Source organism: Anolis carolinensis, chromosome 6, assembly GCF_035594765.1.
Source record: "Anolis carolinensis isolate JA03-04 chromosome 6, rAnoCar3.1.pri, whole genome shotgun sequence".
Classification (NCBI taxonomy): Eukaryota; Metazoa; Chordata; class Lepidosauria; order Squamata; family Dactyloidae; genus Anolis; species Anolis carolinensis.
Window position 1 is genome coordinate 6435710 of NC_085846.1, and position 22314 is coordinate 6458023.

The window sequence follows — 22314 nt, forward strand, 5'->3', positions numbered from 1 at the left end:
CAGCTCAGTGATTTAACACACTTCACCACTGGGGCTCCATACACACACACACACTATGTAACATGACTTTTGTTCCTGGGTTATAAATGTCATTTCCTAATTGGTTCTATCATAAAAACATGAAAACATTTCTTAAACTGCAAAAACTTTCTTTTCTTTTTTTGTGGAAGGGACATCCCGCAGTACATATTGTTGTAATTTTTCAGTGAATGTCTCACAGAGTCTCAACCAATTCAACCTGCTGTGAGTTTTTTGGGTTGTATGGCCATGTTCCAGAAGAATTCTCTCCCGACATTTCACCCACATCTATGGCAGGCATCCTCAGAGGTTGTGAGGTCTGTTGGAAACTACGCAGGTGAGGTTTATAAATCTGTGGAATAATGTCCAGGGTGGGAGAAAGAACTCTTCCCCCAGGCAGGAAGCAGGCAGGATTTGAAGCTGCAAGGCTATTCAATGTTAATCAAGGTAGCCAATTACAACATTCACACTTGCCTCAAGCAGACAAGAGTTCTTTCTCCCACCCTGGACATTATTCCACAGATATATAAACCCCACTTGCCTGGTTTCCTAGGTAGGAGTTGAAGTCCAAAACACCTGGAGGGCCTAAGTTTGCCCATGCCTGAGCAACACAAATAGCATGCCAACAAACTAAAGCATCATTTCAAGTGACCGTTTTGAGAGGAAGAAGAGTTTCAATTCATCAAGAGGTTGCAAACCAGGTTTTTTTTTTCAATCACGCTACACATGTCCGTTGTTTTATCCAGCACAGATGGCTCTGTTACCAGCAACGAGTGTTTTGTGAATGGCTGATGTTATTAATGAGATTGACCGAGAGAGCGCTCTGCATTTTATTTGCCATCGATTTGGGCTTTCTAAATCGATATTTCCCATTATGACCATAATGGATGCTGCTATATATAGTAATGGCCAGGGACATGGTCTCCTTTGGATACTTGTGCGCTTCCTATATAGAGATTATGCATATGGATTAGAGCACTCTGATATTCTTTAAGATGGTAATGTGTAAATATAGCAATGCTGGCTAAGGAAATGCAGAAAATATAAAGGATATGCCCGTATGGTAAGTAAAGAGGATACGTAATGCCTTAACTACCATAATTCTGGGGTTATTTGGGGTGCTGGTTCAGAAAACTGCATTGGATAGATTGCATCAGCTCTAGTTTCTTAGTTATGATTATGATCCCGCCCACTGCTTCTCCCATAACCCTTTCCTATTCTTTTCTGTGGCACACAGGAAACAGAGGAACTGATCAGCAACTGAATATACTAGAGGGGTTTGGGGAGAATTCACCATGATTTATAGGACTTGTAGGGACTGGGATGTATAGTTCACCTGCAATCTAAGAGCACTCTGAACTCCACCAAGGATGGACCTGGAACTAACTTGGCACACAGAAACCCCATGACCAACAAAAAATACTGGAGGTCTTTGGAGGGATTTATAAGAGTTGTAGTTCACCTACATCCATAGAGCATTATGAACCCAAACAATGATGGCTCTGGACCAAACTTGGAATGCATACCCGATATGCCCAAATTTGAATACTGGTAGGTTTTGAGAGGAATTGGCCTGGACATTTTGGAGTTGTGGGTACTGGGATGTATAGTTCAACTGCAATCATTGAACAATCTGAACTCCACCAAAGATGAAATTGGACCACACTTGGCACATAGAGCCCCTATGACCAGCAAAAAATGCTGGAGGTCTTTGGGGAAAATTCACCTTGATTTGAGGGAGTTGTAATTCACCGACATCCAGAGAGCACTGTGAAGCCAAACACTGATGGATCTGGACCAAACTTGGCACACATACCTGATATGCCGAAATTTGATTGCTGGAGGGGTTTGGGGGGTACTGGCCTTCGTTTCTGGGAGTTGTAGTTCGCCCACAACCTTATGCATTTTGTACAATTAAAAAAATAGACTTTTTCAAATAACCCTTGCAATTAACAAATGTTTGGTTTAGTTCAGACATGGGCAAACATTGGCGCTCCAGGTGTTTTGGACTGCAACTCCCACCATTCCTAACAGCCTCAGGCCCCTTCCTTTTGCCCCTCAGCCGCTTAAGCGGCCTGAGGCTGTTAGGAATGGTGGGAGTTGCAGTCCAAAACACCTGGAGGGCCCAAATTTGCCGATACCTGCCTTATATGATTGGTCCAGTTGTTATTTCTTTTTGTGGGCTTTCCATGCAATAACCAAGGAGACTGGGTCCACCGTTCCCTTGTGTAGGTCAGAATCTCATTTTCTACTTTCCTACTCCATATGCTAGTTTCTTTAGTGCCAATTATTTTTCAGTGCCAATTATTTAAAAAGTTGCTTGAATATCATTAAACACTTGAAAGGAACTGCTGCGTCAAAGGTGGGAGAAGCCCAACGGCAGGAAGGGCATGTAAAGGAAAACCGGGAGGGATCTCAAACAGCTCTGCTGTCACGATAAACCATTACCGGCAACAGGAAATCACTCCCTCGCATGCAACTTTTCTCAGGGATCAGGCAGGCTTATGAAATTATTATATCCATATTATCTTATCAACTCAGGAGAGCGAAGGGAGAACAGGTTGTATGCATGCCTTTCTCAGATATTGACAGATGATCGGGCAGACTATGAAAGGAACAAGGGCAATGGCAAAAAATACTCTGCAGTATATTTAGCTGGGAAATACTTTTTTCCTTGGAATTCTTTCAAATTGATCCCGCACCGTGAGCTTTTATAAAATATCTGGATTCAGAGGGACTTTTTTTTTCATTTGGTCAAACAGAAACCAGGATGCAACCAGGTATGATCTTGCTAAATCTCACAGCATGGAAGAGGTCAACGCACCACTCTCTAACCCTGTGATGGGAAAGAAAAAGGATGTGTTGTTGAAGGCTTTCATGGCCAGAATCATTGGGTTGTGGTGAGTTTGCTGTGCTGTCTGGCCATGTTCCAGAAGCATTATCTTCTGACGTTTCGCCCACATCCATGGCAGGCATCCTCAGAGGTTGTGAGGTCTGTTGGAAACTAGGCACGTGGGGTTTATATATCTGTGGAATGAATGTCTAGGTTGTGAGAAAGAGCTCTTGTCTGTTGGAGGCAAGTGTGAATGTTGCAATTGGCCACCTTGATTGGCACTGAATGGCCTTGCAGCTTCAAAGCCTGGCTGCTTCCTGCCTGGGAAGGAAGGATTCCTCCCAGCAAAGGGATAATGATTCAATGTATGCTAACACTAAGCTAAATGAATACCGTACATTATCAAGCACTCCATTCCACCCTTTTCAGGTCGAGAAGGGGAATGAACTGTGAAATTAAAAACAAAAGTTTTCTCAAACTGAAAAGGGTGGCATGGAATGCCTGATAATGTATAGTATTTGTTCAGCTTAAAGGCTGTTAACATTGAATCATTATCCCTTTGTTGGGAGGAATCCTTCCTTACCAGGCAGGAAGCAGCCAGGCTTTGAAGCTGAGAGGCCATTTAATGCTAATCAAGGTGGCCAATTGCAACATCTACTCTTGCCTCAATCAGACAAAAGTTATTTCTCCCACCATAGATATTCCACAGATATATACACCCCACTTTCCTAGTTCCCAACCAACCCCACAACCTCTGAGGATGCCTGCCCTAGATGTGGGCAAAACGTCAGGAGAGAATGCTTCTGGAACACGGTCAGACAGCCTGGAAAACTCACAGCAACCCAAGAAAAGGTTTATTTGAAAAAGCCCTTTTCTCTTTCATGAAACATTGACTCAAGTATGAACTTTGCCCACAAAATTCACAGGGTGAGAAACTTGTTTCTCTGACCCATCAAGACACCATTTTCTCAAACTTCTTCCTGTTGATGCTCAAGGCATTCATTGATCCAAACTTTAACTTTTGCTTCACCCTTTGCACCCACTCTCTCCTCCAACGCACAGTCTTCAACTTTCCTTCTTGACCTTCTTTTTGAAGATGCGGAACAGACCAAGATGCTTAAATCTTTTCCCAACCGGGTCACTGTGTTCTGATTTCCATCCCTGGTAACCTAAATACGGGTCCGTGTGAAAATGTGAGGCACGGAATACCAAGAATACCAAGATGTTAAGGTTGGACGTTGGTAAGTTCCAAAGGATTGGCAAATAGCGTGGGAGCAGAGAAGGCAATGGACTTAAAGCATGGTGTGAGAAATCATAAAGGGAGCCAGTGTGATGTCCATGTGTCCATGGAAACACGGCTGACCTCGGACAAAATACAGAGAAAGGCAATGGCAAAAGCACTCTGGACTCATATTACCAAGGAAACCCTATGAGATGTTTGCTTTATGGCAAGCATGGGCAAACTTTGGCCGTCCAGGTGTTTTGGACTTCAACTCCCACCATTCCTAACAGCCTCAGGCCCTTTCCTTTTGCCAAGCGGCTGAGGGGCAAAAGAAAGGGGCCTGAGGCTGTTAGGAATGGTGGGAGTTGAAGTCCAAAACATCTGGATGGCCAAAGCTTGCCCAAGCTTGATCTAAACCAATCGTTTCCTAATTCAGTCAACAAAATCACTTGTACTCACATCAAATTGAGATGAAGCACTCTTCTTCGAAGTCTCCATGAGACCTAGCAACATGTTGAGAGTTCTTCTTGAAAAATAACAAGGTTGGTTCCCAATGTCAACATATGAAACACTGTGGAACTCACCTGTCCTGGTCGCTGTGCCACCACCTTGCCCTCCTGAGTAGCCAATGCCCACATGCCCCATGTACCTGTATCTCATGCCAGTCCGGTTCATCTCCATCTCCTCGAGGCTGAGGCCAGCTTCCAGGAGGTAGCTCTCCACCCGCCGCCTCTCCATCAGGCACCTGGCCGCCTCCAACATCTGGGCAGGGGTCAACGCCGTCCCCTCGCGGCCTGTCATGCCGCCTTGACCGGCTTGGCTTGACCGTTGCCGGACGCTCTCCCCCCTCGATATTTTGCTCTTCTTGGGCAAGCCGTAGAGTTCGTCCACACTGAACTTGCCCCCACCGCCGCCGGCACCCCCCCCGCCCCACAGGGGCCGGTCCCCCCCGGGAAGAGCTGGCAAACATGGTGCCACCGGAGGGGGGGTCGGATGGCAAAAGGGCCTGGAAGAGATGCCCGCGGCACCTGCTACGCTGCAGCCAAGGGCAGTGGCTTAGCTGGAGTCCCGGTGCTTAATGCCCGGAGATTCCCTTCTCACTCCCCCCTCTACGCCCCGCAGGGAGGGAACATGTGGGGGATTTACAGGCCTGGCAGCTGGTGAAACACGGCCTCTGGCCTCACCCAGCCTCCTCCACCGTAGCCCCCTCTCCCTTGCTACCCTTCCCATTTCCTTGGCCTGGGAGCCCTAAATGACCGGAGCCTGCCCACGCGCTCTGCTTTTGGCTCTTTCCTTCTGCATAACCCTCTCTGCCTTTTGACCTGAGCTGCTGTCAAATTCCTATGAATACAATCATAGTCATAGAGCTGGAAGATACCGCAGTCCAGCATCACATAGGTAAAGGTGTTTCTGATGGATGGCCATCCAGCCTCTGCTTAGAAATCTCCAAGGAAGGAGACTCCACTGGACTCCGAGACAGCAACAGATTCCACTGCGGAATAGTTCTAACCACACAAAATTCCTTCCTAATGGTTAGGTGTGATATTTTTTCCAGAAGTTTGAATCCATTTTTCGGTGTCATTCTCTTCTACAAGTGAAACACATCAAGTTCTTCACAGGCCTTGGCTTCCAGGCCTCTAACCATTTTCATGGCCCTTCTCTGGACACAAGGGCCCCCAGTGGCGCAGCGGTTTAAACCGCTGAGCTGCTGAACTTGCTGACCAAAAGGTTGGCGGTTTGAATTTGGGGACTCAGTGAGTTCCCTCTATTAGCCCCAGCTTCTGCCAACCTACCGGTAGCAGTTCAAAAACATGCAAATGTGAATAGATCAATAGGTACTGCTTCAGCAGGAAGGTAATGGCGGCCCATGCAGTCATGCCTGCCACATGACCTTGGAGGTATCTATGGACAATGCCGACTCTTCGGCTTAGAAACAGAGATGAGCACCAACTCCCAGAGTCGGACAAGACTGGACTTAACGTCAGGGGAAAACTTTTACCCTTTCTCTGGACACCTTTCAGGTTGTCCATCTCCTTTTTGATTTGCTTTGCCCAGGACTGGACACAAAGTTATTTCAGGTGAGGTCTGACTAAAGTAGAAGAGAGTGGGTCTATTGTTACTAACTTACTTAGGTGATCCCTTGTTCCCGGGTATGATGGCCTTCCAAGTGTAGTATTTTTCTTGGAAGACGCCTGTGCGTGAGTTTTTTTTAATATGTGGAAGTTGGTGCATAGCAGATCAACAGTCTTCACAGACTGATGATCCTAACCAGTGACATGGTTAACACGATGACAGTGGCTTCTCAATCTGTTGCAGCCTTCTTCTGCCTTCACAACCATTGTAACATGTACCGTGTTATTGTCTGCCTGGTCCACCGTTGAGGTCTTCAGGTCTTAAGATTGTGCTTGGTCTGGAACCTTTTTTGACACCCCTCCTAGGACATGACTCCGATGGTTACGCCCGGCAGGTTCATTAGAACACGCAAGCCCCCTCACCATAAGGTGACAATCCATCGAGGGGGATTATTACCCTAGCTCTAGACCAGGGTTGCAGAACCTGTGGTCCTCCACGTGTTTTGGATGTCAGCTCTCAGAATCCTGACCCCTGGAAAGCTGGCTATGGCTTCTGAGAGTTGGAGTCCCAAACATCTGGAGGGTCACAGGTTCTGCAGACTTATAGACACTATCCTCCTTTTGATGCACCCTAGAACCACATTGGCTTTTAAAGCTGCCACATCACACTCATATTTAGGAAGATGCAGTGGCAAAGCCTTTTGCATCGGAATAAATGATAATAGTCAATGATGTGTATGAGTTGGGATCAGTAGGATGCAGAGTTATCACAACAGAATTCACTGTTTTCAAATCTTGCATTAGGCAGAGTAGCTCTCGATTTCAACATCAATTTTGCAGGAGTCAAATTATTTGCCCTCTTTGTCCTATTGCTTGCCCGTACCCAAGGCACAACTGCTGATCACAAAACTTCTGGAAAGTTGTCTTATGCAAGCCTAAACTTTCCATCCATGCTCCAGCAAAGGGACCAGCTTAATTAAGATGCATCAAGCAACTGATAAAGCAAGTATCTTCCCATCAAGTGAATTGGGCACTCTAGCATATACAAAAATTGGGGACTTTAACGCTTCTGTTTCAATTCAACACTACAAAGCAGGCATGAGCAAACTGTGGCCCCAAAAGGTAAATTTCTCTCATCTATTCCAGTGCTCAGTCATGAAGGAATAGACAGTTTAAACACCTCTAAAGGCAGAAAGACGGAGGTAGTCAGATCCTACAGCTGAACAAATCCTACAGCAAAGAAGTTCCTCCTAATGTTTTGTGGAATCTTTTATCATATGAATCCACTAGACCGTATTCCAAAAAGTCACTTGAAAATTATAAAAATGTGGCTTCTGGAAGATCTAGAAGTAATCTCTCCAAATTCTGGACCACAAGATCTGACCCCACTCCCAACAATGGGACCAGGCAAGCTTTCTGACATTCAATTTTAGAAAGGAGTCCTCCATCCTGCCCTCCCTTACAGTGCACAGGTTGGCAGCTATGTTCAGATAGATTTCAAATGGTTAAAAATTTCGACAGTTGGCAGGGCCCACAAAGGCTGTTCTCAATTGGGGCTTTGTGGGAATTAAAGCTCGGGAACTGTGCAAAAATTAAAGCCTCTCAGCGCACCCGAAGCATCCCTGCTACCGGCCTAACGCCACCTGGTCCGCTTGCTGGGATTAGCCGGAAGCACAAGCGTGGGGCGGAGGGGCAAACAACAACAAGGCAGGCAAGTGGGATGAGGACAGAGGAAGGAACCAGCGGGCGGCACGGCCAGGTCATGGAGGAAGGGCAAAACATGGGTTTCCCTTCCAGGGAAGAGGGGCAGCCCAGTCTAAACAAACCCTGTACTTGAATTGCGTTGGGCAGTTTGAAGTGATGCTTGCAGGAATAATAAGCAAATGTTTCCAAAGGTGTCAAATGCAAGTCACTGCTACAAAAAAAAATCCCCAGAGATGTTTGTGGTCAAAGGGCTCTGTCTTACAAAATTCTTCAAATGATAGAAAGTACAACTTGGAATTTGTACACAGTACTGTACACAGAATCACAAACAGAGTGTGCTTATTATACTCTAGATAGGAGCAGCAGTGGTGCAATGGGTTAAATAAACCCTTGTGCTGGCTGGACTGCTGACCTGAAGGTTGCCGGTTTGAATCCATGAGACAGGATGAGCTCCCGTCTGTCAGCTCTAGCTTGTGGGGACATGAAACCTCCTAGCAGGATGGTAACACATCTGGGCGTCCCTTGGGTAATGTCTCTGTAGACGGCCAATTCTCTCACACCAGAAGCGACTTGCAGTATGTTCTCAAGTTGCTTCTGACATGGTAAAAAAAAAAAACCTCTAGATGTGTTTGATTCCAATCCAGATAGATTCATACAGTTGGGAGAGACTCCAAGGTTCTTCTTTAACTCCCTGTCATGCAGGAACACTCAGTCCAAAGCACTCCTGACAGATGGCCATTGGTCTGTTGAAAAACTTCCAGAGGAGACTTCCCTGGATTCTGAGGAGCATATTGCACTGTCAAATAGAACTTTCCCTCAGGAAGTTCTTCCTAATGTTTAGGTGGAATCCTTTTTTCTGCCATTTGAATTCATGGGTCCACTGAGTCTGATTCTCTAGACCAGGGGTCCCCAAACTTTTAAAGCAGAGGGCCGGTCCACAATCCTTCAGACTGTTGAGGGGCCGAATTATCATTTGAAAAAAAAAACCCAAACAAATTCCTATGCACACTGCACGTATCTTATTTGTATTGCAAAACAACAACAACAATAACAATGAAAGAACAATACAATATTTAAAAATCAAAACAATTTTAACCAACATAAACCTATCAGGATTTCAATAGGAAGTGTGGGCCTGCTTCTGGCCAATGAGATAGGTTAATTAGGATTGTTGTTGTTGTTGTGTGCCTTCAAGTCATTTCAGACTCTGGGGGAGCCTAAGCCTAAAATTATTTATTTATTCATTTACTACATTTATTTACTACATTTATATCCCACCCTTCTCACCCCAAAGGGGACTCAGAGCAGCTATATATACATACAATATATTATATTATTAGCATAGCACAATATTAGCATTATACATTACTATATTGAACTATATCACTGTACTGTAATATTATATGTAATATATAACATATAATTAATATTATTATATGGTATTATTATTAGTATTATATTGTATAAAATGATAATATTATTATCAATATCATATGTATATACAATATATTATATTATTAAAACTGGTATAAAATATTATATTATAAATGAGGGTGGGGGCCAGGTAAATGACCTTGGAGGGCCGCATCCGGCCCCCGGGCCTTAGTTTGGGGACCCCTGCTCTAGACCATCTTTCCTATGCAGTCATTACAAGGTCCAACATTCCTCAACAACACTGCAAAGGTTTTAAAAAGCCAGCATAAAACACCTGATGATCATTTAGAAAACACACTAGTAAATACATTTATTTTGCAGGCATGCCTGTGTTTCTTTGCCACTGGCAAGCCAATTTAAGGGATGGTTACATTTATCAGCAGCAGGAGGATATGGTCAGGAATATTACAGTCCCAAGGCTACAAGGGTCACAGACCGACCTGCTCCTGTCTTGGGGCCTGAGTTTAAAAGTCTGGTAGATGATGAGAGGCAGAATCCCCGAAGCAGAATCTTTCAGAGTCCTGCAAGCAAGCCTATGTAGGCTTTCAGAGGCAGGACTTCAGATTCAATTTTATCAAGATTTTAGGAGGTTATGTCAAAAAGGCAGGTAGGGCAAGCTAAGCCCTGGGCCCAGCTATTCAAAGATCTTCAACTCAATATAAGGAGGGAGACTCCTCCCGCATACAATGTAAATTGAGCCCTAGATCTTGCAAGGACTCTTCGGTGCATGGTCGCCCTCTCACTCTGCCTTCCAAGCTACCTGCTTGCCCTTGCTAGAGGATTAAGCAAAGATAATCCCCATCAGACACTAAAACCCAGTATGGAGCACAGGCACTCTGCCTTTTAGTGGTGCTGCCTGGCAGCTGGCTTGGATGCTGCTCCAAAATCCTTGTCTCTTTCACTGGAGACGCGTCCAGCATTTGGAGACCCCTCAGGGGTGGGAGCCAAAGCCTTGTATCACACTGGTGAGCTCAAGGACGAAGGCCACAAATTCCCTGAATAATCTTCATCCTGCAGGGCTGCTGTGCCTGAACTGGATAGGAGTGCGGTTTTAGTCTGAGGGTCTCCTGTAAGCAGCTTTGAGAGCGTCATGGGGCAAACGTATTCTAAATACACAGATATAGCCACATCTGTTTGGAGAGGGCAGGTGTGTTTCTAACACAGACCAATTTTCCAGAATCCAATACTCTCCTGATCCATTGAACTGCAAGATCTTCTTTGGCCTTTCACCAGAGGAGTTCAATCAACTTGCATTTTGAGAGAGATCTTCAAAATCCACACTTCCCAAACTGATAAACAGGAACTATAAATGAATCAATTCTCCTATATAGGCACACCTCATATTTACAGTCTTACTCGTCCATGTCTTTCCCTCCTTATCCTCTATAGCTGGAAGTGTTTAGCAGCATCAGCACTGGAGAACAGAGGGCTGGAGAAATGCAACTTTCAGTATCATTGCAGCAGCACGCCTGCAGTAAACAATGCAATAAATGCTTGACTTGGTACAGAGTGGGATTCTCTTCTAAGCAATCCTATTACAATTGTGTGCATTTGTCTACAAAAAGTAACTTCAACAGCAGGTGCCTCCAGAATCCCCTGCTGGGAATGTATGAAAAGCTAAATACAGAAAAGTGGAAAGCAGCTAAACTTGCTTCACCGATTTTCAGCCTACTGGCATTAAGACAGCACAGATCTACATATTTGGTCAGCAAAATCAAAAGTGTATGAAAAATGGGTGGGATTATCCCAGGATACAAGGCGCAGTGGGTTAAATTGCCGTGCTGCTGAACTTGCTGATCCAAAGGTTGGCAGTTCGAATCTGAGGAGCGGGGTAAGCTCCCACGGTTAGCCCCAGCTTCTGCCAACCTAGCAGTTTGAAAACATGCAAATGTGACTAGATCAATAGGTCTAGCGGGAAGGTAACAGTACTCTATGCAGTCATGCTGGCCACATGACCTAGGAGGTGTCTACGGACAAATATAAATGAATTTTTGTATTTAGACTTGGGTCTCATCTCTAAGGTCATTATGGATAATAATAATAATAAGTCTATTTCATTTTGAATATATAAATACTTAAAAATCCCAAAAGATCCAAAATCCCAATTGCTTAACACAAACATTTCGGAGAAGGGAGATTCAGCCTTTATATGAATTTTCAAATGGACTCCTCCCCTAAGCCATAAACTATCATGGGAATAGGAGGGAATGAATCAACTAGGGGAAAATGAGAGACTGATAGATTAGTTCATCTGTACTTAAGATTTCAACAACTGATGGCACACTTGGTGGCAGATGATATCAAGCTGTTCCTGTACACACTGCTGGGCACATGCTCTCAGCCTCCAAAATACAAGAATAAGTCATTTAGTTTGGCCTGCTATTATGAGACGAAATGCCGCCCTCATAGGCCTTCCTCCGCAGCAGAATGTAGGTCGCTCTGTACCACAAGCACCTTTTCAAATATGCCTGTTGGACGAACAACTGAAGATTGGCAGCATGAAGCGAAACAAGTCAGAAACTGCAAAGAGATGGCACCAAACTCACACAACTTCAAACTCTACTCCGATCACTGCCAGGCTAAATCTTGGCCTGAGAGGTGGATACTGAATATGACTCAGCCAGAACTTGAAGAAGAGCCCATGCCATCAACCCAGTCATCCCCAGACACTTCATTAGGCTCATTGCCAGGCTGCGGGTGTAACATTTAATGGAATGTGTGCCGAAGCTTTCAACCCATGCAAAATTTATCATGACACAAAGACACACAGCAGTTATTTCTGATTGAGTTGCGTTTAAGAGGCTGGAAAGAAGCACAAGTTGGAGAAAACATCCCAGAGTAGAAGATGCCTGAAGCAACCAAAATATGTAAAAGGAGTCCACCAGCTGCTTTTGGGAGCACAGAATATATGCAGAAGCGAACCCCCACACTTATATTTTGGCCTAGAGGGACAGCTGCAGAACCTTTTATATATATTTTTGTTCTCTGGGCTTCTTAGCCTAAGGAAGTAAAATAAAAAGCCCAGCGTGAAGCCAGAACTTGGAACTAACATTTTAATATGCCTCACTGGGTTTTGGCATCTCTTGAATTGGAAATGAGATGGCCAAGACTCTCACCGACTGGCCAGGTTTTCTTGGAAGCACTCCTGAACAGTCTTGATGGATTGCCAGTAGCCTTTGTAAACAGAAAAACTACAATGCATATTGGCAACAACTAGATAGGACAGTGATTTTCAAAGGCCTGGTACTGAAAGAGGTTGGCCAACTTTTTATGAGCTGTAGACACATTCCTTATTATCATTTCACAAAAGTTCGAGTATAGTTTTTTTTTTTTTTTAACCCGAAAGCCAAAAGGTATGGATTGTTTCTCAACCTTTTGTACGGGTTGATACTTCTCAGCAGCAGAAATGAGAAACCAGATCATTAATTTGTCTTTTCGAAGAGATGTATTTGGAAAAGGCAGGCTGCTGCAATGTCTCTTTATGTCCCCAGGGAGCTTGATGTCATGTCCAGGCGGCTGAGGAAGCGCACTGAACTGGAAAAGCAGGGGAAGACTATAAATAGGAATTGGGGGAGCAGGGAGATGAGGCAAAGAAGCAAGTGGCCTCTATAAATAGAAAAGAACAGGTCTAGGCCAGCAAAGGACTGTGGTAAGGGGGAGAAAGCAGTCCAGGGAACACGAGCAGACCCCGAGGCCTGATCTATCTAAGAGGAGAGAGAGAAGGGGAAGGAGACCACAATACAGGAGACGAATGGCCAGTTGAAGGGTCTGAAGACCATGATTTGAAGAAGGGAGGTGGGGAAGCCACAAGAAGACTGTGTCTGTCCCAAGCTGAGAGTTCTGGTACTGGGCTCCAATAGCATTCTGGGGTCAGTTGCCATGACAGCGGCATCTCCAGTGCAGAAAGAGCCAGGCTCATGACAATTTTTATGTACATCACAGGAAAGAGTCTTCTGAGAATGGGGAACCTTAGCCTGCCCGAGCTGAGAAGAAGGGCAGGCCACGGACGAAACTGTCCAGCTTGTTTCGAAAGAGCTCACTCTGGATGGTCTCGTTCATGCTGCACAGAGGATTTTTGACAACATACTCCACATAAATCTGGGGGGAAGGAAAAGAACGAGACCATGAGGCTAATAGGCCTAGATTCTACTTCCTCCTATATAGTAAAACATGTGCCAAATTGACCTCAGATAGGAACTGAATGTCTTGCCCAGGCATGGGCAAATTTTGGCCCTCCAGGTGCTTTGGGCTTCAACTCCCACAATTTCTAATAGCCTCAGGCCCCTCCTTTTCCCCCACAGCCGCTTAAGTTTGCCCATGCCTGGTCTTGCTTCTCAAATATGATATGACCCCCTTATCCATGGACTCAACATCCATGGTTATCCTAAAAAAAATTGCCACCAAGTTGTTTGTGGTTCTCTCTAGATCTGCAAGTGCTATTGTGTGGTATGCTGAGTCCCTCCGGGTGAGAAGGGCGGGATAGAAATATTTGAAATAAATAATAAATAAATAGTTACGATATATACAGTTTGTGACTATCTTTAATTTCAGATATCCATTGCGATCTTGGAATGTATTCCACTCAAATATGAAGGTTATACTGTTAATATCTTTGTTTTAACCAGCATGAATTAGACAACAGCTTTAGTTTCAGGTGGTTATCTGCACCTACTTTCTCAAAGGATCGTCAAATTCTTCCAATAAATTACTTTTGTTCTACATTAGTGGTTCTCAACCTGTGGGTCCCAAGATGTTTTGGCCTTCAACTCCCAGAAATCTTTAGCTGGTAAACTGGCCCGGATTTCTGGGAGTTGTAGGCCAATAACATCTGGGGACGCCTATGTGTTGCATTTCTAATCTCTTTTGTTCACCCTGCAGCTGTTTACCTGGGATCAATGTAAAGGGTTACTTTGGGATAGGCAAACATGAATAGGAGGAAGGAACGCACTACTTACATAGCTGTAGATCTGATGCAACACATCTCGAATGTTTCCTACTCCCAAGTCTGTGTTCATTACCACCTTTAGCCCTGTGGGGGTCTCATAATAGTGCAACTTGTACTTGCTGGTCTGAAAGGAGAGGAAACCATCCTTCCTGGAGTGCAGAGATTAAGGAGAAATGGAAGAAAAGGAAGAAGAGAAGACAGACAGCTCACCATGAACTACTCTTTCCTGCTTTCCAAATAGGTCAGCCTGGAAAATGCTGTATTTTTAAGAGCTCAAATACAAAAGGACGTGTTGCTGACCTTCCCTGCCACCCCACTTCCCTTTCATCCAGAGACTGGCAGCGCTTGGCAGAAAGGATACATGTCCACAGGGCTCATCTTGCTAATGAAGGAGCGGATGGAGAAGAGCATGCCGTACATCAGCTTGTACTCCTGCAGGGAGAGAACAAATGTGGTGGGGAGAAGAGATGAACATCCATAGCAAGGGCAGCACTGGGCAACCCTGCTGTGCTCTGGCTTCAAGCTGTGGCAATACTGCATCAGGTTATGCAATACAATGGTTTTGTTTCTAGCTTGCCTTTCAGAATCACCCCAGAGGAAAGTTCAAAACTTTTCTACATTTCTCCTTATGTTACCTTCGGTATCACTTTTTAGTGCTTACTTACTTAGTAAGCATCCCTCGTAGTTCGAGGATGATGGTCCTCCGTCCTGTTGTCTTGATGGGTTCTTAGGTGGCTAAAAGACCTATTCTTGATCTGCATGTTCTACCACAGTGAGGACATCGGTTTCCAGGTGGAAGGCGGTCCCGGTCAGGGTTGGCTTGACACTCCTTCTTCTTGGCACGTTTCACCCTTAAGCCCTCCATTCGTGCCTCTTCGAATTCCGCAGCACTGTTGGTCACAGCTGACTTCCAATTAGAGTGCTCAAGGGCCAGGGCTTCCCAGTTCTCAGTGTCTATGCTACAGTTTTTAAGGTTGGCTTTAAGCCCATCTTTAAATCTCTTTTCCTGCCCACCAACATTACGTTTTCTGTTCTTGAGTTCGGAGTAGAGTAACTCCTTGGGAAGATGGCGATCGGGCATTTGGACAACGTGGCCAGTCCAGTGGAGTTGATGGCGTAAGAGCATCGCTTCAATGCTGGTGGTCTTTGCTTCCTCAAGCACGCTGACATTTGTCCACCTGTCTTCAAAAGAGATTTGCAGGATTTTTCTGAGGCAACGCTGATGGAAACGCTTTAGGAGTTGAGTGTGACATCTGTAGACCGTCCATGTTTCGCAGGCATAGAGCAGGGTTGGGAGGACAATGGCTTTATAAACAAGCACCTTGGTATCTCTACGGATGTCCCGATCATCAAACACTCTCTGCTTCATTCGGAAAAATGCTGCACTCGCAGAGCTCAGGCGGTGTTGTATTTCAGTGTCGATGTTGACTTTTGTGGAGAGGTGGCTGCCAAGGTAGTGGAAATGGTCAACATTTTCTAATGTTACACCATTAAGTTATATTCCTGGCTTTGCAGAGGGATTAGCTGGTGCCTGTTGGAAGAGCACTTTGGTTTTCTCGATGTTCAGTGAGAAGCCGAGCTTCTCGTATGCTTCTGTGAAGGTGTTTAGAGTGGCTTGTAGGTCTTCTGAATGCACACAGACTACGTCGTCATCGGCATATTGGAGATGTTGTGGTGACCTTGGTTTTGGCTCTCAGTCTGCTGAGGTTAAATAGCTTGCCATCTGTCCGATAGATGATTTCCACTCCGGTGGGAAGCTTCCCATCAACAAGGTGAAGTATCATAGTGACAAAGATGGAAAATGAGGTAGGGGCAATAACACATCCCTGCTTGACACCTGATTCCACTTAAATGAGTCACTTTGGGAACTGTTGCTGTCCAAGACTGTTGCCATCATGTCATCATGGAGGAGCTGCAGGATGTTCATAAATTTGTCAGGGCACCCGATTTTTTGGAGGATGGTCCAGAGAGTGCTGCGATTCATTGTGTTGAATGTCTTTGCAAGGTCAATGAATGCCATGTACAGAGGTTGGTTTTGTTCCCTGCATTTTTCTTGGAGCTGTCGTGCAGTAAAGATCATGTCCACTGTTCCTCTGGAGGGATGGAAGCCCTTCTGGGAGGGTGTCTTCTGAAACAGGGACCCTCTTCGAAGATTTCAGCAGGGATCCCATCAAGTCCGCTGGTTTTGTTGTTTTTTTGTTGGCTGATGGCATTGCTGACTTTTTCCAAACTAGGCAGTGCTGCAAGCTCATCCCTGGTTTGTTGTTGTGGGATTTGTGAGAGAACCTCTTCGGCCACTTTGGAGCTGCGATTCAGCAGGTACTGGTAATGCTCTTTCCAACCTAGTGCAAGTGATGTTTTGTCCTTCAGAAGATTGGTTCCATCTGATGAGCGTAGAGGCTGTATGCCATGGTTTCTTGGTCCGTAAATGATCTTTCTGGCTTTGAAAAATCCCTGAGCATCATGGGTATTTGCAAAGTGTTGGATTTCTTCAGCCTTCTTTGTCCACCAGATGTTCTTGAGTTCTCTGGTCCTTCTTTGGACCTCAGCTTTTGCACTGGCATAGATCTTTTTCTTAGCAGCGCATTTGGTGTCTCTCTACCATGTTTGGAAGGCTTTCCTTTTGTTATCAATTAGCTGTTGGATCTCTTTGTCGTTATCGTCAAACCAGTCTTGATGTTTCTTAGTTTGGTGTCCAGTGGTTTCTTCGCAGGCTGTGATGATGGAGGTATTCAGTTTTTAGTGCAAAGGAGGGTAATAAGAGGGTCTCAGACACTTTTTTCCCAGCTCATATATTCAGCAATGGAAGTAATTTAAAATTAGATATCGCCCCTTCAACGAGACATGGGGGGAGAAGACACCTTGCTTAAAAGGAACGTTATTTCCCCAGCAAGAACATCACTCCTTTGAAACAATCACAGTAAGACAGTTTAAAATTTTGCAAACATGATGACACTACATTAACAGTTGAGGCCAACAATAAGGGACAATGTTGTGGTATAACCATCTCTGTATAAATTATTTGATTTATATCACACTTTTCACCCATGGGGCCCAAAGAAGCAGTCAGGTTGCTAACTGGGGCTAGCTACAGGGAGCTGACAACCACCTGTTGCAGCTCAACTGGCAGCCAATTTGGTTCTGGGTACAATTCAAAGTGCTGGTTATGACCTTTAAAGTCCAGGCTATTTGGCTGACCACATCCTCTTGTACAAGCTGCCCAGGCCCTGAGGTCTTCAGGAGTGGCCCTTCTCTCAGTCCCACCTCCATCCCAAGTGAGGCTCTAGGGTGAAACGTGAGAGAACAGGAACTTCTCAGTGGCTGCCCCTCAACTCTGGGACTCTCTTCTCCTTCCTAGGGAAGTCAGAATGGCCTCCTCCTTGCTGTCCTTCTGGCGGCTGGCTGAAGCCTTTTTATTGAGGCAGGCTTTTAAAGAAGGGGTTTCTTAAGATCAAGTCAGGCAGTGCTATGGTCTTAAGCTTTTAATATTAATAATATTTTAGTATTTTTTGTTCATTGGTTCTTGGAGAACATGGTCTGATGGAGCTTCAGTGCTGCAGTTTTATACTTTATGCTTTAATTGTGTTTTTATCTGGTGTGTTTTATTTTATGATGCTCTTATTTTAATGGTGTTTTTTGTTTTAATTGATCCTTTTTGTTTTGATGCCTTGTGGACATTTTGTCCCATATGCAAGCTGCCCTGAGTCCCTTTGGGGAGATGGTGGTGGGTATAAGAATAAAGTTATTCTTATTCTTCTTCTTATTATTATTATTCACTTAAAAGTCCTGCACAATGCTCAGCTGGGGGAATAAAAATTCTTAGAAGAGGGTTATGAATTTTCATCAGTCACTCCATCTTTTACTTCATCACACATTGTCATTCTATGGCATACCACATGCACTTGCTTGCTTGCTTGCCAAAGGGAAGAAGCTCCTCTTAGGCAAAAAGAAGAGCCAAAAAGTAGTTATTTTATTTATATTGCACTTTTCTCCCAATGTGGGATACAAAGCAGTTTACAATTATCTGCTTTAAAATCGTGCATAATGCCTAGTCTGGTGTGTAAGAATTCTTAAAGGAGGGTTATGAATTTTCATCAAAGTTACTCCATTTCTACCTTGATCATACATCATTATACTATGACAGAAAAAGTGCAATTTCTTTGTCTGCCAAAAAGATGCTCCCCTTAGGCAAAAAGAGCCAGAGCCAGAATGCGCCTACTTGCTCCTGTATCCTTGGCCATCTTTTTCTATATGAAGATGGCACTGCCGCACTATTTCAACCAGAATTTCCCTAGCTTATATGGAGATGCTGCCCACAGTGCAAAGTTGTAGTTCTCACATTAAAAACTCTTGCAAAGTTTTAACTTTTTTCTTAATCAGAATACACTTGCTGTGTTTGCTATATTTACTCATGCTCTCTCTCTTTCTCTTTGGGATTTAATCACAAGACAAAAAGCGGCTTTTATTCCTGGCTAGAGGCAGCACTGGGGACCTAAACTGGCAAATTCAGATCACTGAAGAGTACTTCAGCAGCTGCTCTTTTGCCTTTGCAACCTTGACGACTTTTCTTGGGTCTTTAAAATCAAAGATCCAGGAAGAGTAGTCAAGGTTGCAAGTCAAAGGAGCAGCTGCTGAAGTGCTCTTCAGTGCTTTGAAGTACATACACAAATATCTATATTTTCCTCAGCTAAGACATAATACTTAATCAGCTTAACATTTTTCAATTTATAGCTTAGTCATGCTCACTTGGAATGGAACCAATTTTTAAATCTTCGTATCAGGCAAGACAAATAGAGATGAAACTAAGTGGCTTGCAATATGCTCCAAAGTTGAACCAATAAAGAAAAACAGCTGGAAAATTAAACTTCAGGGAAAGGACATCACACAGTATGATGCAACCCTACCAATGTGTTAATGCTGAACTACAGCTCCCCATTGTTGCAAGACATATTGGCCATGGATGGAAATTGCAGTTTAACAGCTCTAGAAGCACTCGATTGGGGAACGTCTGCTGTAATGTATACCCCAAATCCATTTTCTTAGCAATTCCATGCCCTAGAGCATGCAAAGCGGTAACATAAAAAAATACATTCATTCACAAAATAATATTAGTGAAATACTTCAATCATGTATAAAGCACTATCTCCTCATGGATCAACAGTCTTATATTGTTTTCAGCCAAGAATCCTGATACCAGCTCCCTTTATACCTGAGTCTTACCTCTTCTTTGGAAATCCCGGCTTGCTTCTTTCTGTTCCATTCACTATAGTGTAAGCAGGCACCATTGCGATCAAAGATGTATAAGTTGTGAACCGTCATCTGGAAGGAATAATTTTGAAAAAAGGGAACAAAGCACGCAAACCTGATATGTATGTATGTATGTATGTATGCACACATCCAAAGATTTTATTTTAAGAGCCAGAGACTTAAAGAATCTTGTTAACACCTTTGTATGTTTTTATAGATTATACCACAAATGAATTGCAATACTGAAATGAAATATAAAATTCCTATACTGATGACAGTTGGAAAAGCTACTAATTAAACAAATAAGAGAGCTGGTGGTTTGAGTGTTGGACAAGGGCTCCGAATCTCTGTCCAACCATGAAAGCTACTACATGACCTTGGGCAAGTCAAACACACTCAGCCTCAAAGGAAGGCAAAAATTTTAAACAATTTTTGCCAAGAAAGACTCCTGATAGATTTGCCGTAAGTGGGAAATGACTTGAAGGCACACAGCAATGGTATAAATAATACCAAGATGTGTTGTCGAAGGCTTTCATGGAAGGAATCAGTGGGTTGCCGTGAGTTTTTTGGGCTGTATGGCCATGTTCCAGAAGCATTCTATCCTAACATTTCACCCACATCTATGGCAGGCATTCTCAGAGGTTTGTGAGGTCTGTTGGAAACTAGGCAAGTGGGGTTTATAGATCTGTGGAATGATGTCCAGGGTGGGAGAAAGAACTCTTGTCTGCTTGAGGCAAGTGTGAATGTTGACCACCCTGATTAGCACTGAATGCCTTTTAGATTCAAAGACTGGCTGCTTCCTGCCTGGGGGATCCTTTGTTGGGAGATGTTAGCTAGCCCTGATTGTTTCCTGTCTGAAATTCCCCCGTTTTCTAAGTGTTGTCCTTCATTTACTGTCCTGATTCTAGAGGTTTTTTTAAAAAAACTGAGAGCTAGATTTTGTTCATTTTCATGGTTTCCTCCTTTTTGTTGAAATTGTTGACATGCTTGTGGAGAAGATGCGGTTTTTAGATTCTTTTTGCATGGTCTGCCAGGGTTTAAATTGTGCTTTTTTAAAAAATTTGGGTGATGGTTGGAGTTTTTGTGTAAGTATCTACCTGAGTGTGTGGTCAACAACAACAAAAACAATAACAACAATTTTATTGATTAGCCAATTGGCCTTATCAGAAGCAGACAGCACAAACACAACATACATCTAATTCACTTAAAATAAAATACAAAAATACAGGAATTTGTCAGCTTGGTGCCAATGTAGCCAAACATATATGCATCAACTATTCTCATCTCCCATAAACTGCACCCCAATCTGATCTATGTACTCCGATCTCCTTTTAGCAAATTGTTGATTGGATTTGCAGATGACTAGGACAACTAGAAATGGAAATTTTCCTTCATTTTCTTTTTCCATGGTGAATTGGATGTTTGGGTGGATGCTGTTGAGGTGGTCCAGGAACATGTCGAGTTCTTCCTTCTCCATGCCTCCAAAGGGATGGATAGATACACAAAAACTCCAACCAACACCCAAGTCAAAAAAAGAAGCACAATTAAAGCCCTAGCAGAATCTGTGAAGCCCAACTCCTCCAAGGGGAACTGAAACACCTAAACTGAGTTCTACAGGCCAATGGAGACTCCACCACAGACATCAGAAGAGCTGCAAGGCTAAGAACAAGCCACGAGAGTCTAGACAAAGGCCCACTCAGAGGAAAAGTGTTTTTGCCATACATCAAAGGAACCACTAGCTGCATAGGGAAGCTGAAGAAAAAACACAACCTACAAACTATCTACAAAACAACTAAGAAATCCAACAAATGCTACGTTCATCAAAGGACAAGAGGGATCCTCTCACCTCTGCAGGAGTCTACTATACACTGTGCAGCTGTGGACAAATCTACATAGGGACCACCAAACACAGCAGCATTGCCCAGACATGAATCAAGGAACATGAAAGGCACTGCAGAATGATTCAACCAGAGAAGTCAGCCATAGCAGAGCACTTGATGACCAACCTGGACATGGAATATTATTTGAGAACACAGGAATGCTGGGCCACTCTACCAACCACCATGTCCAACTACACAGAGAAGCCATTGAAATCCACAAACATGTGGACAATTTCAACAGAAAGGAAGAAACCATGAAAATGAACAAAATCTGGCTACCAGTATTAAAAAAAACCCTCTAGAATTAGGAAAGTAAATAAAGAACAACACTCAGAAAACAGGGGAATTCCAGACAGGAAACAATCAGGGGCAGTTAACACCTACCAACAACGGATTCCCCAGGCAGGAATCAGCCAGGCTTTGAAGCTGCAAAGCTATTTAATGCTAATAAGGTGGCCATTGGCAACATTCACAATTGCCTCCAACAGATAAGATTTCTTTCTCCCACCCTGGACATCATCCCATAGATATTTATAAATCCCACATGCCTAGTTTTCAGCAGACCTCACAACCTCTGAGGAGGCCTGCTATAGATGTGGGCGAAACGTCAGGATGGAATGCTTCTGGAACATGGCCATACAGCCCGGAAAACTCACAACAACCCACTATTCAAATATTTTTCAATTATATTCTGCAATATCGAAAGAATTCGGGCAGAATATAAAGAATACAACCACAACAAAAGGCCCCTCACCTTCTTCCTCCTGTCGTCGCTATAGCAACCACTCCCCTCTTTCACTGCTTCCCCTCCAATATCGTTTACTTCCGGAAGGGAATGCGAGTCAAGTCATATCCACTTCGCTGATTGGCCCGCTTTTCGTCGCGGGTCTGCCTGTTAAGCCCTTTCGGTCCCGCCCCTAAGGTCATCCGTCCGCGCGGCTTCTCTGTCACTTTCGCGC

The 22314-nt window shown here is 44.0% G+C and overlaps 1 protein-coding gene across 1 annotated transcript; it reads right to left on the reverse strand.

Annotated features, from left to right (window-relative positions):
* Positions 1 to 11966: 11966 nt before the first annotated feature.
* trappc1 (trafficking protein particle complex subunit 1) lies at positions 11967 to 22255 on the reverse strand. Its single transcript, XM_003226662.4, has 5 exons — positions 22110 to 22255; positions 19449 to 19547; positions 14590 to 14660; positions 14239 to 14377; positions 11967 to 13381 (listed from the first exon to the last, which is right to left on the reverse strand). Exons 2-5 carry the CDS (start codon positions 19545 to 19547, stop codon positions 13253 to 13255), a joined length of 438 nt encoding a protein of 145 aa, XP_003226710.1. The 5' UTR covers positions 22110 to 22255; the 3' UTR covers positions 11967 to 13252.
* Between the last annotated feature and the right edge of the window lie 59 nt (positions 22256 to 22314).

Coding starts and splice junctions, on each gene's coding strand:
- trappc1 (XM_003226662.4), bottom strand. CDS start 19,547: ATGACGGTTCACAACTTATACATCTTTGATCGCAATGGTGCCTGCTTA. Junction 14,378..14,589: donor AAGATGAGCCCTGTGGACAT/GTATCCTTTCTG, acceptor TCTGCACTCCAG/GAAGGATGGTTTCCTCTCCT. Junction 13,382..14,238: donor TGCATCAGATCTACAGCTAT/GTAAGTAGTGCG, acceptor CCTTCCCCCCAG/ATTTATGTGGAGTATGTTGT.